This window comes from Sinohyriopsis cumingii, chromosome 18 (assembly GCF_028554795.1).
Source record: "Sinohyriopsis cumingii isolate HCF-2022 chromosome 18, ASM2855479v2, whole genome shotgun sequence".
Classification (NCBI taxonomy): domain Eukaryota; kingdom Metazoa; phylum Mollusca; class Bivalvia; order Unionida; family Unionidae; genus Sinohyriopsis; species Sinohyriopsis cumingii.
The window spans coordinates 66,885,564-66,904,091 of NC_142978.1; the positions used below are offsets into that span (position 1 = coordinate 66,885,564).

An 18,528-nucleotide genomic window follows, 5' to 3' on the forward strand; every position below is an offset into this window, starting at 1 on the left:
GCATAGTGAGCATGTTTAAAAAGACACAATGCAGCACAGTTAAACATGTTTAAAAAGACAAAATGCAGCACAGTTAAACATTTAAAAAGACACAACACAGCACAGATAAACATGTTTAGAAAGACAAAACAGCACAGTTCAGCATGTTTAAACAGACACATTGTATCACAGTTAAACATGTTTAAAAAAACACAACACAGCACAGTTAAACATGTTTAAAATGATGTAGCACAGCACAGTTAAACATGTTTAAAAAAACAACACAGCACAGTTAAACATGTTTAAAATGATGTAGCACAGCACAGTTAAACATGATTCAAGAGACACAACACATTTAACTGTTTGAACGTGTTTAAAGAGACAAGTCATAGATAACATGCACTTGATATTCTGTTAGTCAGATTACAATATTTACATATAATACGCTTTTAAATTATATTTATAAATATGCAAATTAAAAAAAAGTGTTTATGTATGAATTGAAAATTAGTATGTCTGAATTTAACACATCAGCATCTCAGACTGGTAGGCAGAGTGCAAGCAGTTTATTGTTATTGTGTTAAATTAGTATAATATAGAATTAAAAGCCAGATAAAGTAATACAAATTTCAACCTGCACCAATTGTCCAAAGACCATCTGAATTTGACCAATTCACTTGCCTGAGTATAATTGATGCATTTTGAGATTTATGCACATCAGTTTCCATGAGTAACTCACTATTTATATTGGTCATTAACAGTTAGAAATTTATAAATTTTGTACCTAAACAAGACATACTGAAAGACATGGTAAATTGCTCTTTTTATTATAATGCATTTCATGGGACTCATATAAATGACCCATGTTATATATGAACTCCACATATACTCAAGGAGTTTTCTAAGGCTATATTATTAAATATTATGGTGCATATTAAGGGCATAAATTTTGCATAAATCTGTAGGTAGCAATAAGAAATGGTCGATTTAAAAAAAATCTTATAGGTTTCCTTTTCCACATGAGTTTTTACTAGGTCCCCCACCACTTTTATTTTTTTGTTTTAACATTGTACCTAGTTTATACCAGTGGCTAATTAATTAATTGTGCCTTGCTTATATCCCATCAAACAAATCAATTGAATCATTTAAACGTCCAAAATCTTTGCCTTCCATTTACAATTACAGATCTTTAATAATAATATGAGTGAGTAGGCGTACCAAATTAATAAATTTACTGCCTGGGTATACTAAATTCTTTACAGTATTTTCTAGCCTTGGTATATGGGGTTACTGCTGAGTTCAGTTCCATATATTGCGCACAAATGTAAAACAGGCTGGATATTTTAATGACATGTAATTGTATTTTAATTTATTCTAAACAGTTGAAAGTTAAATTCAATACAAGTTGAGGAAAATGGAACCAGTTTAATGGGATCCACTACCATACTCAGAAGAGGTACAACCGTGTAACTAGGGATTTTAAAGCAAGGGACCAATTTAATGGGTTCCACTACCATACTCATAAGAGGTACGACATTGTAATGAGGGATTTTAAAGCAAGGTACCAGTTTAATGGGGTCCACTACCATACTCAGAAGAGGTACAACAGTGTAACTAGTGATATTAAAGCAAGATACCAATTTAATGGGATCCACTACCATACTCATAAGAGGTACAACAGTGTAACGAGGGATTTTAAAGTGAGGGACCAACTTAATGGGCTCCATAACTAATATATGAAGTGCAACAGTATGCTAAGAGTTTTTAAAATGAGGGACCACTGTACTTTTGTGATAAAACAACTGTAGTACAGTCATTATTTATTCGTTTATTTATTATTATTTTTTAAACCACATGAACTGACAATTTGTATATTTCAGGATTGTTGGTATTTATTGGTCTGTCAGCTGGATTTTACTATGCCAATGTTAGAATGGTACAGATAGTTCATCAGCTGTCCTTAAAGGTGAGCAGTAAGACAAAAGCTGTTATTATCATCAAAGAAATACTAAGACTAGTAAAAATGAAAACAAGTTACAACTTTAAAACTCCTTGCATTTCATCAAGTTAGCTTTATCCTTGAAAACTCCTTGAATTGGTTAGAAAATTTCTTGAATTTTGCCCAAAAATCATTCAGTTTATCTGATTGAATACAAAATGTTTAACTGAATTAAATGTATTACATTTTAAAATCAGGTAGTTTGTTTTATGTATTTTCTTAACTGCTCCGTTGGCCTAGTGGCTAGAGCGTCCGCCTTGGATGCGAGAGGTCATGGGTTCGATCCCCAGCCAAGTCATACCAAAGACTTACAAAAATGAAAGAAATTTGGAGCTGAATGAACTGTTTAACTGGCACTTGACTTATCAAAAGCCTCCTGACATTTTTCAGACAAAGAAACTTGGTTTTCTTGCCCAACATATTGGTCAGGTTTTAGCTATTATGGAAAAGTTGGAGCAGAATTTCTGATAGCATTCATTCATGCCCAAAAATCACATCAGTTGCTTTTTACTGATAGGCACAGGGAATTCAGAGGTAGCCTTTACCTTTGCATCCATAGGTTTAATTTGTCTGTGTCCCACTATATATATCTTAGAAATGTAACACAAGCACATTTGCAACACAATGTCTATCAAAAAAGTTTAGTAATTGTCTCAAGGTGATCTTTCCAAGCGTTGTTGTAGATGGTGACATCATTGCTGTAAGCATCACAGTTATCTAGACCAGATGTAATCATGTTCATTAGACACTGAAAAGTACAAGACTGAGTCTTTCATCCCAAATGGTACATCTCCAGAGGCCTAATGGTTAGAGCGTTCACCTTGGATGCAAGAGAATCACACCAAAGACTTTAAAAAATGGTACTAACAGCTGCCTCGCTTGGCACTTAGCATTAAGAGGTTAGTGTTAGGACTGATCAGCCTGGTGTTAGGATAATGTGACTGGGTGGGACATCATGCTACATGTCTTCGACATGATGCCCCAGTGTTAAGCATCACTATAAACTGTCACACTGCAGACATCATAGCGATATGACTGAAAAATTGATAAAGCTACATTAAAAATCCAAATCACACACATTCATGTATTTACTTAAAATTTCCAAATTAAGGAATAAATAAATAATATAGGATAATATATGATGAGTCTTCAATTGCTGCAGTGGTGCCTTAATCATAATTACACTTGGCTACTGTCCCATCCAGACTATCAATTCTAGCAGCTTTAGCACTCTTTTGAATACCGTTACAATCTTTGTAAGTTTGCCATTTAACCCCAAAATACTTATCCAAATTTGTGAATGGCAATTTGTCAAAGTCTCAACATGTCTTGATTCTGAGGTCACGTGCACTGCTTATTCTGCTACATTCGGAAATTAACACGATAATGAAAGCTAAAGTTGTTTATTTGATGTACTCTTATAAATGACCACATGTTCATCTCTGGGTCTTTCTGCCTCTCAATTCATTCACTGTAGATATCAGTACAATTTCCCACCCAACCACCATTCAAAGCCTTTGAACTTGCTGCCCATCTATTGCATCATGTTCTTTTGATGTACTCTTATTATGGCAACATGACATCAAGGGGTCTTTCAGCCACTGAATTCTGTCATTGTAAATATCAGCACAGCTAATTGATCAACACATTTTTTCACAAAGCAGGTGGCTGAAGCAGGACTGGCAAGTCTTTGAATTTTGCCGCACACCTAATTATAACATGCGTACGGAGGACTCCCACCTCAGGGATTTTTTGCGTCCCAGATTAAAAAAATTGCATCCAAATACACTTGATTAAGCATTTCCAAGACCTCTGATTACAAATGGTTAACAACCTTATTTATAATATGTTTTGGGACACCATAAATTAATTTTTAAAGTAAGTTTTTAGTACACAGTATGTTCTGGAACACATTTTTTCAAGTCATAAGTTTTGTGTCACCTTTTCAATCAGTCAGAAATGACATGTCAGAAAATAGAAGCTTAAATTTAAAAAACAAATAATATTAAACTGTTTTTTTATAGATAAAACTCTTTAGTCTATTGCAGCATCACCTCATCAATGCAACTGTTCTCCTGTACATGTACAATCCATCCTTTCGGTACTTAAATATTTTTTTAGCTCCCTCACACCATGAAGAATTTTCATTGGAGGCAACACATCTTCAGCTGCAGAGATGGAAAAAAACAATCTTATTGACATTTTGTCCACAAATGAGATCAAAGAAGTTTTGTTCCATGTTAGTGATCATCTTGTCAGCAAAAAATCATCTTCTTTTCTGTCCTTGACAAATTCATCAAATGATTTTATTTTCTTCTGGGAGACACTGGGTCATCAATGTCCAAAGCACAGGATTATCTCACTTTAATAACTGTTCCATTGTTTCGGTTTATTTTCAAAATTCACATGAAAACTGGTAAAAGAAGGAATCATAGTTGGCTTCCTATGTAGGCCAACTTTTTATGTATGGAAACAAATCAGCACACTTAAAAGAATCCAAAGTCAGCTTCTGGGGTCTGCTTGCTTTGTTATAAAATAACCTTTGTATATAATATTCTGCCAGTAAGTTCAAACAGTGAGTTTACTGCTTACTACTTGGTGTGTTTATTCAACACCAAGGCTTTGATTTGTTTGCCATCTGTAATTATAATTGATACAAACAGGCATTGATGTCTCCATGGTATTTGGTACACACAGCATTAACTTTCTTTAATTATACTTTTGTTGCTGATGTCATTTGTACCCACAGTGAATGTATTTTCAGATAATGATTTTTGTTTATAAGAGACTGTCATATAGTTAACATGGGTATAATACAGTATTTGTTGTTTTGCACCATGTCATGCACGAATGACAGGTGCTTTCAAGCAAGTGGTTGATCTCTCTCTGTCTCTGAATCTCTCTCTCTCTCTTGGATCCAGTTTCAGTCTGGCAACATTTTCAAACATTCGAGTACATGAGTACAACCAGACACAATTCGTTTCTCTGTATTCGCATCAATGAACAATGTATCATGTGTTATCTGACATAAGTGATACACGCTAATGTATGGATTCATATGCTACATATATGGAGTTCATGGATATATCTTTTCTTTAATAAATTGGTCATGATGAAAAAAAAGAGGTATAAGTGATAACAATAAGGTTAGTTCTTTTCATTTTATTATCAAGTAACCGTTTATCTAATTTATTGTAATATACATTGTGGGAGAGGGCACAAAAAATCATTTATTTTATAATGTCCCAAGATATGCGGTACATTTGGTAATTCAGTAAGGAATGTGCCCCAAATTGGAAAGAGCTGTGTTTATTGTTAAAAATGGGATTGCAAACGACTCTCAGGTTCAGCTGGCTGAAAACATATAAACACACAGTGATGTGCATGACATGTAACAACATTATTTCCAGAATGGGAGAAACAGTGTTACAGACACACATGAAAAGTGAAAAGCACAATGAATAACACCTTCAACTAAATTTTTTGAGCATAGACAGCTTAATGAATATCAAAGTTACTATTATGTATTTTTATTCTTTTTATTACAACTCTGTGGTCTTAATCTACATTACAGAATGAAGCAATACATACAAGGTTTGTAAAATCAATAATTTAGTTCTCTAAGTTAGAAAATAAATATGTAAGAGGAACTTACAAATTTATGATTTAAATGCCAAATATTCTGAAAAGCTCTATCACAAGTCTAAACATATCAAGTGTTCCAAATGAATTAGAAGAATTTTGAATGTGATGATGTATCAGTAGTCTTGATACATCACACTGATATTATCCAGAATGTCTTTGAATAAATTCAATAATCTGAAATTGTGTTAATCCAGTCAATAAGCACTTTAGTAATTCCAGTGAATGATTTAAATAATTCCTCTCAAATTATATCTGAACACAACTAAAAGTGATTCCATAAAGACGTATTAAAATATGAGTGAATGGTTTTGTTTATCAGAACCTTATTTAAAAACCTAAGACATGATAAGATGACCAGGATGTGGGTCTTAAGTTTGCTTCTCGAATTTTGTATGGTCAAAAGGCCAGTACAACATGCTTATAAGTGTTATCTTAATACAAACCCAGAATCATAAACAGTGGTTAGCTATGTAAACATGTTTGCAAATGACCATTAGCTTAAACTACAACCTATAATCGTGGATAAAAGTTAAAAGTTAAGCATACATTTTAGATATTCATAACATTTTGTTCTTATTTATGCAGTAATAAACAAAGCAACTATAGAGAATGCTTAAATTCATTAAAGAAAACTTTCGGAAGTCATAAACATATCCTTGAAAAAAAAACCTATCAAAACCAATATGAACTAAGCCTGTCATGTTTACAGAATATTTAAAAACATTTTCAGAACTGCTGGAACATGAAATAATTCTGTTTAAATGTGACTGATCCACTTGCATGCCAGAGCTATCACTCTTTGCCAAATGTGAGTTGTTTTCTTGAGGGAAATCGGTAGGAAAAGTAAAATCATATTACTTCATTATACACTATTTACCTATGCTTCCACTTGAATTTTTTCTTTATAATGATGAACAGCAACCACTACATGAATCAAGAAACTCTAGCACATATAGCATGTATTCAGAATATGGACCAACTCGTTATTTTTTTGATTTCCACAAATGAAAATAATGTTATTGATCTTAAAGCAAACTTCTCCTTCCATAAAATCCAGTTGAGTTTAACCTGTCCTTGCACATAAATTTCCTTAAACATCAGTTGTTCATGTACACCAAAAGTTGCAAGAGATCTTGTGCATTCATGATGGTTTGTTTTTCAATACATCACCACTACATCACTTCAGACATTATCGTGAGGGTGGTGACAAAACATGTGGTAGGAATAACTTTCCAATATATTTAAAAAATAGTATTCCTAAACCTCAGGAGCTCAGGCAGAGATGGAAATTGAAAAAGGCAGATTGGGAGACATTTAATTCCATCTGTGAGTCAAAATTGATGGCTCATCATTTTGATAACATAGTGAATAAAAGACTCTATTTACTCTGATACTTGAGGATGCTGATGGGAATCCAAACCAGAAACTTCATGGTTCATAAACTTGTCAACAAACCATGGTTGTATGATGCATACAGAAATGCCATTAGGGAACAGAAAAGGGCCCTTAAACATTTAAGTGCCAATCCAACTGCTAAAAATCATAATAATTACCAAATACACTTGGTTAAATCTCATCTTACCATTATTAGAGTAAGAGGAAAACATGGAGATCCTATGTCACTAGGTTGAACTTGTTCTTCTGTTTGAAATCAGTATGGAATTTGGTACAAAAATCATTGGTAAAACTAATTCTTTGAAGTCTGCAAAAGGTCAAAAATCCATGTTATAGAAGAGATTTGTTGCTGATGAGACAGAAAAATGACAAAAATATTGTTTGTATTGCAGGAGATGACTGGGCGAGGTCAGGTGGTCAGTTCCTGTCTGTGGCTAATTCTATTTTTATCAGCCCACATCACTTGTATTTACTATTTCTTCAGTGATCAGGAGCTGTGGAGTGTGTAAGCTTCTGATGCAACATAAATAAAAAATTTTCATATGCACATTTAAAAAAATAAGACATTAATTTTACCACATGCAGATTTAATGCAATTTTTCTCAATTACCGTATATACTTGCGTAAAAGCTCATTCACATATAAGCCGACCCCCCAAACTGAACAGGTATAGACACTAAAAAGTTCATGACCCACGTATAAGCCAACCTACAACTCCAAGACATCTCAAGATGCATGAGGTAAGTTCTAAATGCGTTTATTTTGGGCAAACTTATGTTTTAAAAAAATTACATGTATACTTATCTTAAGTAATTCATTTAATTTTCTGTTTTCTTATTGTTTGTCTAATTTAGATTTGTATATAATCTGATCGAACGATGACAAGAATTTAGCAATCGCGAGTTGCTGTAACACTACCTCTCCCTTTTGACTCGATTATTGTTTGTTTATGCATTATTGCATTGGACATTTTGTATCAGTGCACTGGTAATTACATTTTTACTTTGCTTTGAAATTGTAAATACCTAACTCATTAAAATGTAATCCCAGTATGACAACACAACGAATAACAATACGGTTCGATTCAACGCATGCAATTAGGGTACTGAACATATTTATATAATGGCGCCACTGCATGTACATTGTAGGTTTGATTGCACACTGAATTAAGCACATCCCTTGGAGTTGAATCATGGGCACCATTGTGCTAAACTTTAATGATATTTCCAAAATACAACAATGAAGTTTCAGAAATAATGCTTCAAAAATTATGCTAATACTGCAAAAGCTGAGTTGTAGTTTGCTTTGATGTAAGCGACCTTGCACTGTACCTGTCAACTTTCATGCCAGGAGGGGGAAAAAAAACTCCTGATCGTTGGGGTCGCTCCATGGCTACCCCCCGATTTCATATTGTCCGATTTTTGCAGAGAACTCCCGATTATTACATTACGTCTTCGATTTTCATTTCTCCTAAACAAGAAAAGTCCTACATGTTCTGTTGTATCGCCTGTGAATTATTGTTGTGACAAAATAATTACTAGAAAGAATTCGCTTCTTCACTAAATAGAATGTTAAGTTTAAATAGTATTCATGTAAATTAATGATTTAAAAAAAAAATTCTTCAATAATACAAAAATAAAAAATAAACCAGAACAAAAAATTCATCCACAATTAATTTCAATCCCATGAGTGATCACTACGAATGCTATAACTCCATATGCTATAGCGCCATTCCCACGAAAGAAACTTACACGAGTGAACATCTGGAATTTTTATACTGTATATACCAATGTTAATTACCATGGTTAAATTAAAAGAAGGAATGAAAATACATACCACGCAGCAAATGTGTCATCAAAAAACTAATTCAGAATACATGTTTTATAATAAACAAAACTAAATGCTTTATGAGTTGACAATAAGGGAATAAAGTTGGATATACAAAGAGGGGAAAATAGTTGCCACTTGTAAGGTACCATGAGGCTGGCTATTTTGGTACCTTTAGTTCAACAAAATTGGGAATCCTTTTTTTGCCAATTAATTGCTGGTGCTTGCATAACACACAATAGTGTAGAACATGGTTTCTTTGAATTACAACGGAGGGCCAGTCGTTTTCACAACATAGTTGCATCGATAAGGATTAACTTTTAATTAGTCACACTAGCTTTCTTGCTTGTTTATTTAAGACTAATCTTTAGCTATTGTGCAGTTTGACCACCGCTGACCAGAATATGAAAATAGGGCACAACCTGGGGGAAAATAGGGCATGTCACAGGGAGATACTGCGAGTCTTTTTGCGAATTTCACGCATATTGGACAACAAAGATCGATCAATATTTAGTGAAAACAAGGCTTGAAAATGCCACAAGAAACCTCCCGATTTTAGATCCCAATCTCTTTTTCTTTATTCAGTCTCCCTACTTGGCTTTTGAAAAGTTCACAGGTATGCCTTACACCCTGTTTTACAAGTTACAGTAATTGTGCTAATATTATGGAATAAAAGGCAATTACACATCAATATATTTGTATAGTTGCTGGTCAAAATTCCCTCTTAACACAAGCCATTTTCAGGGTTTTAAGGATTAACTGCCCTTTACTGCTGTTGCAAAATGAAAAACAAATTTGCCTACTATCAACATAGGATATGCCGAAACATCAAGCTTTCCACAGTGTGGAAAGTTATAATGTTTTCTCAGCCAAAACACAAAACTAAAATTGATTGATGTTGATCTTAGTTGATCTATATTAGAAATTTAGCCTTTGTCTTCCTGAACCTGTAAATTATGCTGGTTATATGCCTTGTACAATTAAACATGCTTACCTTTTTTAAAATATTACCTCAATTTGTAGGATATCTTATCTCATTGAAAATGAGGAGTAACTCATGAGCATGTGATTCAGCATAAAAAATCAGCTATTAAGGATTAGCTGAAATGTTATCTGGAAGAATGCAATTTGGTTAAAACAATGAATAAAGCAAAATCTGCATCTAATATGTGTGGGAATAAATAAGGATTTAAGTGATGCTATGCACACTTTGCACTGTGTAAGTACTGTACATTATAGTTCAGCCTGGTCTCCCATGTAAACTCAACTGGCCCGCAAATTATGAAGTCTGTATTTATCTTTATTTAATTTCATTTTGGAGAAATCAGAAAATATGCACATGCAAAATAATAACAAAATCAATCATAGTACTTTATAACAGTTTAATACATGTTGGGTAACCGAAAGTAATTTTTTTACTTGCCTATGTCTTAGGACACGGAAAAAATTACTATTTCTTGTCCCAAGATTTACAGCCATTACAGTAGCCAATAGAAAGATCTAAAAACTGTAAAGTTTAGATATTAGCCCATGGATAAGCCGACCCCCCTTCTTCCAGGCCTTTAATTTTTCCTAAATTATTTGGCTTATACGCACGTATATACGGTAAGAGTTTTTACCAAAATCCTTGTGATATTGGGAGTAAGTGGCATTGCCTTGTTGTTTCTTAAGAATGTTTTACCTTAGTCCTTGTAGGACTGTGAGTAAATGGTATTGTCCTGTTGTTTCTCGAGAATGTTTTATCTTTATCCTTGCAAGACTGGGAGTAAATGTTATTGTACTGTTGTTTCTAAAATATTTTCTACCTTAATCTGTGCAAGACTGGTCTTGTATTAATTTTTCTCAATTAAGAATAAGAATTTTTACTTTATTCCTTGTAGGACTGGGAGTAAATGGTGTTGCCCTATTGTTTCTTTGTAATGCTTTACCTTAATCCATGCAGGACTGGGAGTAAATGGTATTAACATGTTTTTTCTAGAGAATTCTCATTGGACTGGGTCTTGTAGTAAATATTTGAGAGCTCATGCAAGCCTTTTGAAAGGCATATCTGCCTTTTATAAATAATGTCTTTTTCCCCCATTGATTCATTCAACAGCTTGGCCTTAGGTTATGTTTTTTTTTTTTACATGGGTGGGTCACGTCATCACTGACTGACTTATTTGAAGTAGTGCTGTGAGTTATTATTATATTGTACATTCAGCCATTCTCCTAATGAACTTCATTTCTGTACATTCATACATTTACCAGGTACAGTCAAGGGTCAACCGTCGGGCCCATGAATAATACAGAAGAAATTCATGCAATTTGACTGGCTCTGATACAAACTGCTTAGAAATTTCATTCATCCCCCAACACACACCTGTTACTTTTAGGTTTTCGTTGAGTTGTAAGAAGAACGTGGAAAAGATAAGCTAATCAAACTTGTTATTTCAAAGATAAATTGGTTGGTTATCTCTACCATCACTGTGTATCTAGAGGCAACCACAATTTCTAATATCATCAAAGAAAGAACACCAGATTTGCTATGACACATGTGATTGGCCAATCAATTTTCTACTTCAGCTTATGCATATTTATGTAAACTTAGGTTTTGTTCTTGCTGATATACACTGGAGTGATGAATGTAGAGAAGTGGAGTTCATCTGTCAATGTTATCTAACACTCAGATTTGTCTTATCACAGAAGTGACAAATGTAGAGAATTGTAGTTTATCAGCACAAGCTATCAAAGAATCAGATTAGATGATCCTTGAAGTAATGAATGTAATGAAGCATGGTATATCAGTCCATGGTATCACAGGATCACATTCACTTGATCAATAAAGTAATGAATGTAATGAAGCATGGTATATCAGCCCATGGTATCACAGGATCACATTCAGATGATCCATGAAGTAATGAATGTAAAGAAGCATGGTATATCAGCCCATGGTATCAAAGGATCACATTCACTTGATCAATAAAGTTGTTGTTGTTGTTGTTGTGGGGTTTAACGCCATTTTTCAGCACACGATAGGCTATACATGGCGGCCAGTATTAATGGTGGAGGAAGAACCCGGGAAAACACCGGAAAGAACCACCAACCCACGAGAAGCTACTGGCAAGCTTTCTCACATACCCACATTGGCTGAATCCTAGACTCAAACCGCCGCAGACAGAGGTGAGATGGCAGTGATCCGTAACGAAGAGCACTTTAGACCACTCGGCCACTCGGGGCCCCGATCAATAAAGTAATGAATGTAAAGAAGCCTGGTATATCAGTCCATGGTATCACAGGATCACATTCACTTGATCCATGAAGTAATGAATATAAAGAAGCATGGTATATCAGCCCATGGTATCACAGGATCACATTCAGATGATCCATGAAGTAATGAATGAAGAGAAATGAAGGAATTCATCAGTTGGTGGCATTTCAGGATCAGATTCAGATTCAGTAATGAATGTAGAGAAGTGGAGTTATCACACAGTGGTATTGGGGAATCAGATTTAGCCAATCTCTGGAGTGATGAATGTAGAGAAGTGGAGTTATCATACATTGGTATTGGGGAATCAGATTTAGCCAATCTCTGGAGTGATGAATGTAGAGAAGCGGAGTTATCATACAGTGGTATTGGGGAATCAGATTTAGCCAATCACTGGAGTGATGAATGTAGAGAAGTGGAGTTATCATACAGTGGTATTGGGGAATCACATTTAGCCAATCTCTGGAGTGATGAATGTAGAGAAGTGGAGTTATCATACAGTGGTATTGGGGAATAAGATTTAGCCAATCTCTGGAGTGATGAAATGTAGAGAAGTGGAGTTATCATACAGTGGTATTGGGGAATCACATTTAGCCAATCTCTGGAGTGATGAATGTAGAGAAGTGGAGTTATCATACAGTGGTATTGGGGAATAAGATTTAGCCAATCTCTGGAGTGATGAAATGTAGAGAAGTGGAGTTATCATACAGTGGTATTGGGGAATAAGATTTAGACAATCACTGGAGTGATGAATGTAGAGAAGTGGAGTTATCATACAGTGGTATTGGGGAATAAGATTTAGCCAATCTCTGGAGTGATGAATGTAGAGAAGTGGAGTTATCATACAGTGGTATTGGGGAATAAGATTTAGCCAATCTCTGGAGTGATGAATGTAGAGAAGTGGAGTTATCATACAGTGATATTGGGGAATAAGATTTAGCCAATCTCTGAGGCGATGAATGTAGAGAAGTGGAGTTATCACACGGTGGTATTGGGGAATCAGATTTAGCCAATCTCTGGAGTGATGAATGAAGAGAATTGGAGTTATCATACAGTGGCATTGGGGAATCAGATTTAGCCAATCTCTGGAGTGATGAATGAAGAGAAATGGAGTTATCATACAGTGGTATTGGGGAATCAGATTTAGCCAATCTCTGGAGTGATGAATGAAGAGCTCACTGCTTGCATATGCATATTTTGATTTTGGGCTTGACCACTTGGATATTTCAAGCATTGTTTGTCATTGACAAGTAGCTTGTACAATGTACCTGTCCGATTGACAAATGACTTGTAAAAATGACATGTGGCCTGTAAAAATGAAATGTCTGATTGACAAGTGGCTTGTACAGTGTACCTGTCTGATTGACAACTGGCCTGTAAAAATGTCCTATCCATCTGATAAGTGGCTTGTAAAAATGACTCATCCCATTATTGTCTGATATATATATATATATATATATATATATATATATATATATATATATATATATATATATATATATATATATATATATATAATTAATATTGTGGATTTATCTGACTTGGGAACCAATCCAGGACACCAGCTTGGCTTTTTAAATGGAAATTTTAGTACAAAGGTGGCAAAATAAAATCAGTGTAGTTTAAATTAATATGAATAGCAGGAATAAATTTTGTTATTTATCATTTAATTTAAATTTATCATTTACTATACTTGTTGATGAAAAGTAAGTTACCAAAATCACGAGACACAGCATCTGAAATGGAGTAGTCAGAATTGTTGTAACAAAGAATGTTTTTTGTTTTCAAATAATAATCAAGGAATCAACCATTTCAAATATCAAATAATCAACCATTTCAAATAATTGTCAAGGAATAAACCATTTCATATATAAATGTATCAGCCATTTCAAATAATTATCACGGTATCAACCATTTCAAATAAATGTCAAGGAATCAACCATTTCAAATAATTATCAAGGAATCAACCATTTCAGGAATTATCAAGGAGTCATCCATTTCAAATAGTTATCAGTGAATCAACCATTTCCAATAATTAACAAGGAATCAACCATTTCAGATATGATTACCTCTTGTGGTAGTCTTCAACATTACAGCTTTGACTATCTGCATGTTGTCCTATGATGTCATTCCAATTTGACATTTGTTTATGGACGTGAATAATAGTACTAATATTAGTACCCTTGCCTCCTTCGTCAACTTGTATGAATGTAGTCAGGGCTTCCATATCAGTTAGGACATGTAGTCATGAGTCGTGGTAAGGGTATTCAATCTCTTTTGAAACACAGCACATGCCAGACTTTTAATTGTTTCAGAAATCACCTTGGTAAACTTTGCCACTGGATTATTGTCAGACTAGGTGACCAACATAACCAGATTAATAAACAGGATATGTTTGAGTGGTCATAACCACCGAAGATACTCCATGTTTGATTGGTTTCCAAATTATACCCAAAAACATTCCTGCTCATAAGCTATAACTAGGGAAGTAGTCCATTTATAATTCTTGCTGCAGTTAAGGTGTTGAGCAACTTGTGACAACTGCATGTAAAGGATGTATTTAAAATAATCCTTTGAAATTTCCCCTTGTTTGGTTTTTCTCCAGATAAAGGATGTATTTCATTAAACACAAAATAATCCCCGTTACAATATATGACTGATAATGTGACATCCTGAATCGACGTTCATATTTAAATTTGGTTTTTGCTGAAGGATTTTTCTGATGTCTAGTTGGTCCTTAATGAAAATGGTTCTCTTTTAACATCAAACATAGCAGTTATGGGCCATCTAGAAAATCTTATTTTCATAAGTTCAGTCTGTCATCCAATGTGGCCACCATGGTGGCCATCTTAACAGTATTGTTATTGCTGCTTTTCTTAAACAGATGATTGTATCAACATGGATTTTAACTAAAAGAGTTCTTATGATGTCTAGTTGGTTTTAAATAAAAACTGTACCAATCTTTTATCCAATATGGCCATCTTTGTGGTCATTTTGAAAATGTTATTGCTACTCCTCCTCAATGGATGGTTGTATTGATATAGGGTTTTCACTAAAAGACTGCTTGTGGCACATGTTTAGAAGTGGACCCCAAAAACATCAGAAAACATAAAATTTCATTTTAACTCTAGAAAACTAAAAAGATACTTTTAAAATCTGAAGGAAACCTAAATTATAAAAAATATTTTAAAAAAATAATGAATGGCTCTACACCAACCCAACAAAAATGCCTTTTTTAGACATGGTTTTTCATTAGGTTAGCCTAGCAGCCATGAAAGCATGCAAATTTCTTAGCACTTACTGGTACTTATTTTCTAATTATTTATTTTCACTTTATTTTCATTTTATTTAGAAACAAAATCAAAGAATATTTTATAAAAGTTTTAATAAATGTTATACTTACCACAGACCTGCCAACTCTTATGATTTTGCCGAAAGTCTTGCGAAAATTACCCTTAAAATACAGACTTATGGCATACTAGCAAAAACTACATAAAAGTGATCGTTGCCAAAAATTCCAAATAATTAGTTCATCCGTGTTTTATTTGGATCTGGGTTTCATCTTAGAATTAGTGAAATCAGTTAGGGAACCAACTTTACTAACTTACAGCAGCACCCCAGAAGCTTTAAATTGCACATACTTGTTCATGCAAAGTGTCTGCATGATCAAACTGTTGATTATAGAATTTTTAAACTTGGTGTCCAATAAGAGATGCATGTATAAGACGAAAGGGAAAATAAGCTTCCAGAAAAGTGTTAACAATCAACACTGAAGAATTAGAAGGAGTATTCAGATTCTTGTGAATAAAAGCTGGAAAAGACAATTACGTTTATTAGACATCACGTGCCAATTTGAGTGTTCCTCGTGGCGGGAGATATGATTGCCATCATCATGCGAAAACAGTTTCCAAGAATTATGTCAAGTTGACAGATAAGTAACAAGCCATTGAGCTGTATAGGGTTTGGAACTAGAGTTTGTGCAACTGTACTAGTGGTAAATAAAGTCTTCGCGTACTTTACGAACTTTTCAGTTGAACATAATGTTTATCATCGATGCATTGAAAGTTTAATTACATTTCCCAGCTTTACAATAGCAGTTAATGATATTTTGTTACACCTTACTGAAAATTGGTCAATCTTACAGAAAAAAATCAACTGTCTTACTGAGATGGACTCGTCAGGGTTGGCAGGTCTGTTACCATGGAGATAATCTTGTAAATGATTTGTGTCTTGGACTGCAAAAAAACAAAACCTTGAAAAAACCTAAGAGAAAAAAAACTCAAATTTTAAAATTGAGTTTCACTTTTAACCCTGATGGGATCTAGTTGGTCCTATGCAATGGGTAGCTAGTTCTACTGAAAAGGGTGCCCCTGTAATTTCAACACCCTCATCTTGTAGTTATCATTACTCTTTACTAATGGATTGTCATGGGGGTTTCATTAAACACTTCTCTCAATATTTATTTGGTTTTGAATGAAAGTGATGCAGATTCTACCGCCAACATACACACCTTTTGTGAATGTGTTTTGAAAACTACTTTATATCTAATTGACCTTGGGGTCGAGTTGAAGATCATTGTTTGCATTTGTGCTATTCATTCATCTTAGGAACAAGTTACTTGTACATACAGAAGTGAATTGTGACTTGAGTTTGTATTAGTCATATTTCAGTAAACAAGTTTATAGTCAGCACTCTGACATTGATTTTTAGCTTGAAGGTCTTGACATAGGTTGCTTGCTGAACTGGTTTGAAAGCATGACAACACAAACAATAATGATGGATTTTCAAAGCTTCACACAGTTTGTGGACATATCTGAAGAATACATTGAATGATATCACTTTCAGTAACTTTTTTTTCAATAAATAATACTAGATGTTATTAAATATGGCATGTGGTTATAGCTTGACATTACCTGAGACAAGTATTGTGATCTTCAAATAGAATCCATATCAGATTCAAAGTAAAATAGGTCATGATTAAACATTTTGTATGGCGATATCTTTTGAAAATGTAACCAAAAACATTATAAAAATTTTAACTTCTGATGCTCTTACTCCTAACTTAAACTTTTAGAAAATACTTAATAATTTTTAATCTCTTGTTACTGCAGAGAAATGAGAGGATAATCCTCCATGATGCATGTGGGTGAGGGATAGGGAAAGTCAGAGTCAGAATTTGTAGGGAGGGAGACATGAAAGTCTAACTTCCTGCAAATTCTGATTCCTGGGTGGGATTTCCATCTCCCACATGCACTTGTGTGTATGCAAATTCTTTTAGTCGTAACAAAATGATAAATGCATATCTGGTGGTCAGTTGCCAGTGTTGAGTACATTGAGAGTGAACATAGTAGCACATTAGTTGTCATAATTCATATAATTTTTCTTTTTTCCATTTCAGTCTAATATTTGACCTGCCAGTCAAATGGGAAGGAGATCTGTATGCTTTATTTTGGGTTACCACAGTGACAGATTATGTTTTGAAATTCATATCCATTATATTGAAAGCACTGCTGTCGTCAATTCCAAGTTTTCTTTTACCTCAGAAGAAACGGGTAAATAGATCAGTAAAAAAGCTGTTTCATATTTTAATAATTTAATGTTATTATAGTGTGTCAGGGTCGTTAGAAATACAAATGTGTGAAGAACAGAAGCAAACTTGAGTATTTATTTAAAGTAATTAGAAACCTCAGTGAATTAAAACACAGGGTATATGTGGAACTTTCCGCATTAAATTTTCATGACTTTATGATTTTGAAAAGTTCTGCATTTATATTGGACTGTATTGAATATTAGTCATTTTCTGCCCCTCCCAGATTTTATTTGTATTATATTACATGTACAGGGGCCAGTACGGTTTGTTAGGAGTAATAAGTAGAACAAGCAACATAGACCCTGATCTGCCAGCACATTATGCGATAGCAGATCAGGTTCAGTGTTGTTTACAGTTGGATCCAACTTATACCCAAATATATATGGTATTTGTTTGAGCAATGTAATTGATAAATTGCCAAATTTGCTGTACATTTTTCTTGTGTATCCATTATGAAAGTTTGGTAAATCTTAGCAACTCATCTTCATCTATATAAATGATAAGCAAATCTCCCATCAGGACAAATGGTATATGACATTCTGTACATGTTGGAACTTTCTGTTTATCACTATAAATAATAGGCACATTTCCAATTAGGACCAATGGTATATGGCTTGCTGTATACGTAGGTCTCATCTTTTCAATTTAGAAATCATAGGCACATCTCGGGACTAATGGTGTATGGCATACTGTAAAAGTTGGACCAGTTTGTTCATATAAAATTTTATAAATAAGACACATCTCACATTAGGACAAATGGTATATGGCATACTGTACAAGTCGGACCTGATTGTTTATATACATAAATAATACGCATCTCAAATTAGGACCAGTGGTATATGGCTTGCT

At 34.0% G+C, this 18,528-nt stretch overlaps 1 protein-coding gene across 3 annotated transcripts in view; it reads left to right on the forward strand.

Moving 5' to 3' along the window:
- Nucleotides 1–18,528, forward strand: part of LOC149776843 (E3 ubiquitin-protein ligase RNFT1-like) — a 37,032-nt gene that overhangs the window by 8,115 nt on the left and 10,389 nt on the right. For all 3 annotated transcript variants that reach the window (XM_089941576.1, XM_089941577.1, XM_089941575.1), the window contains exons 3-5: nucleotides 1,860–1,945; nucleotides 7,411–7,523; nucleotides 17,488–17,641. In XM_089941576.1, coding sequence (XP_089797702.1) covers nucleotides 1,860–1,945; nucleotides 7,411–7,523; nucleotides 17,488–17,641 — 353 coding nt within the window. The remainder of the gene's footprint in view (nucleotides 1–1,859; nucleotides 1,946–7,410; nucleotides 7,524–17,487; nucleotides 17,642–18,528) is intronic.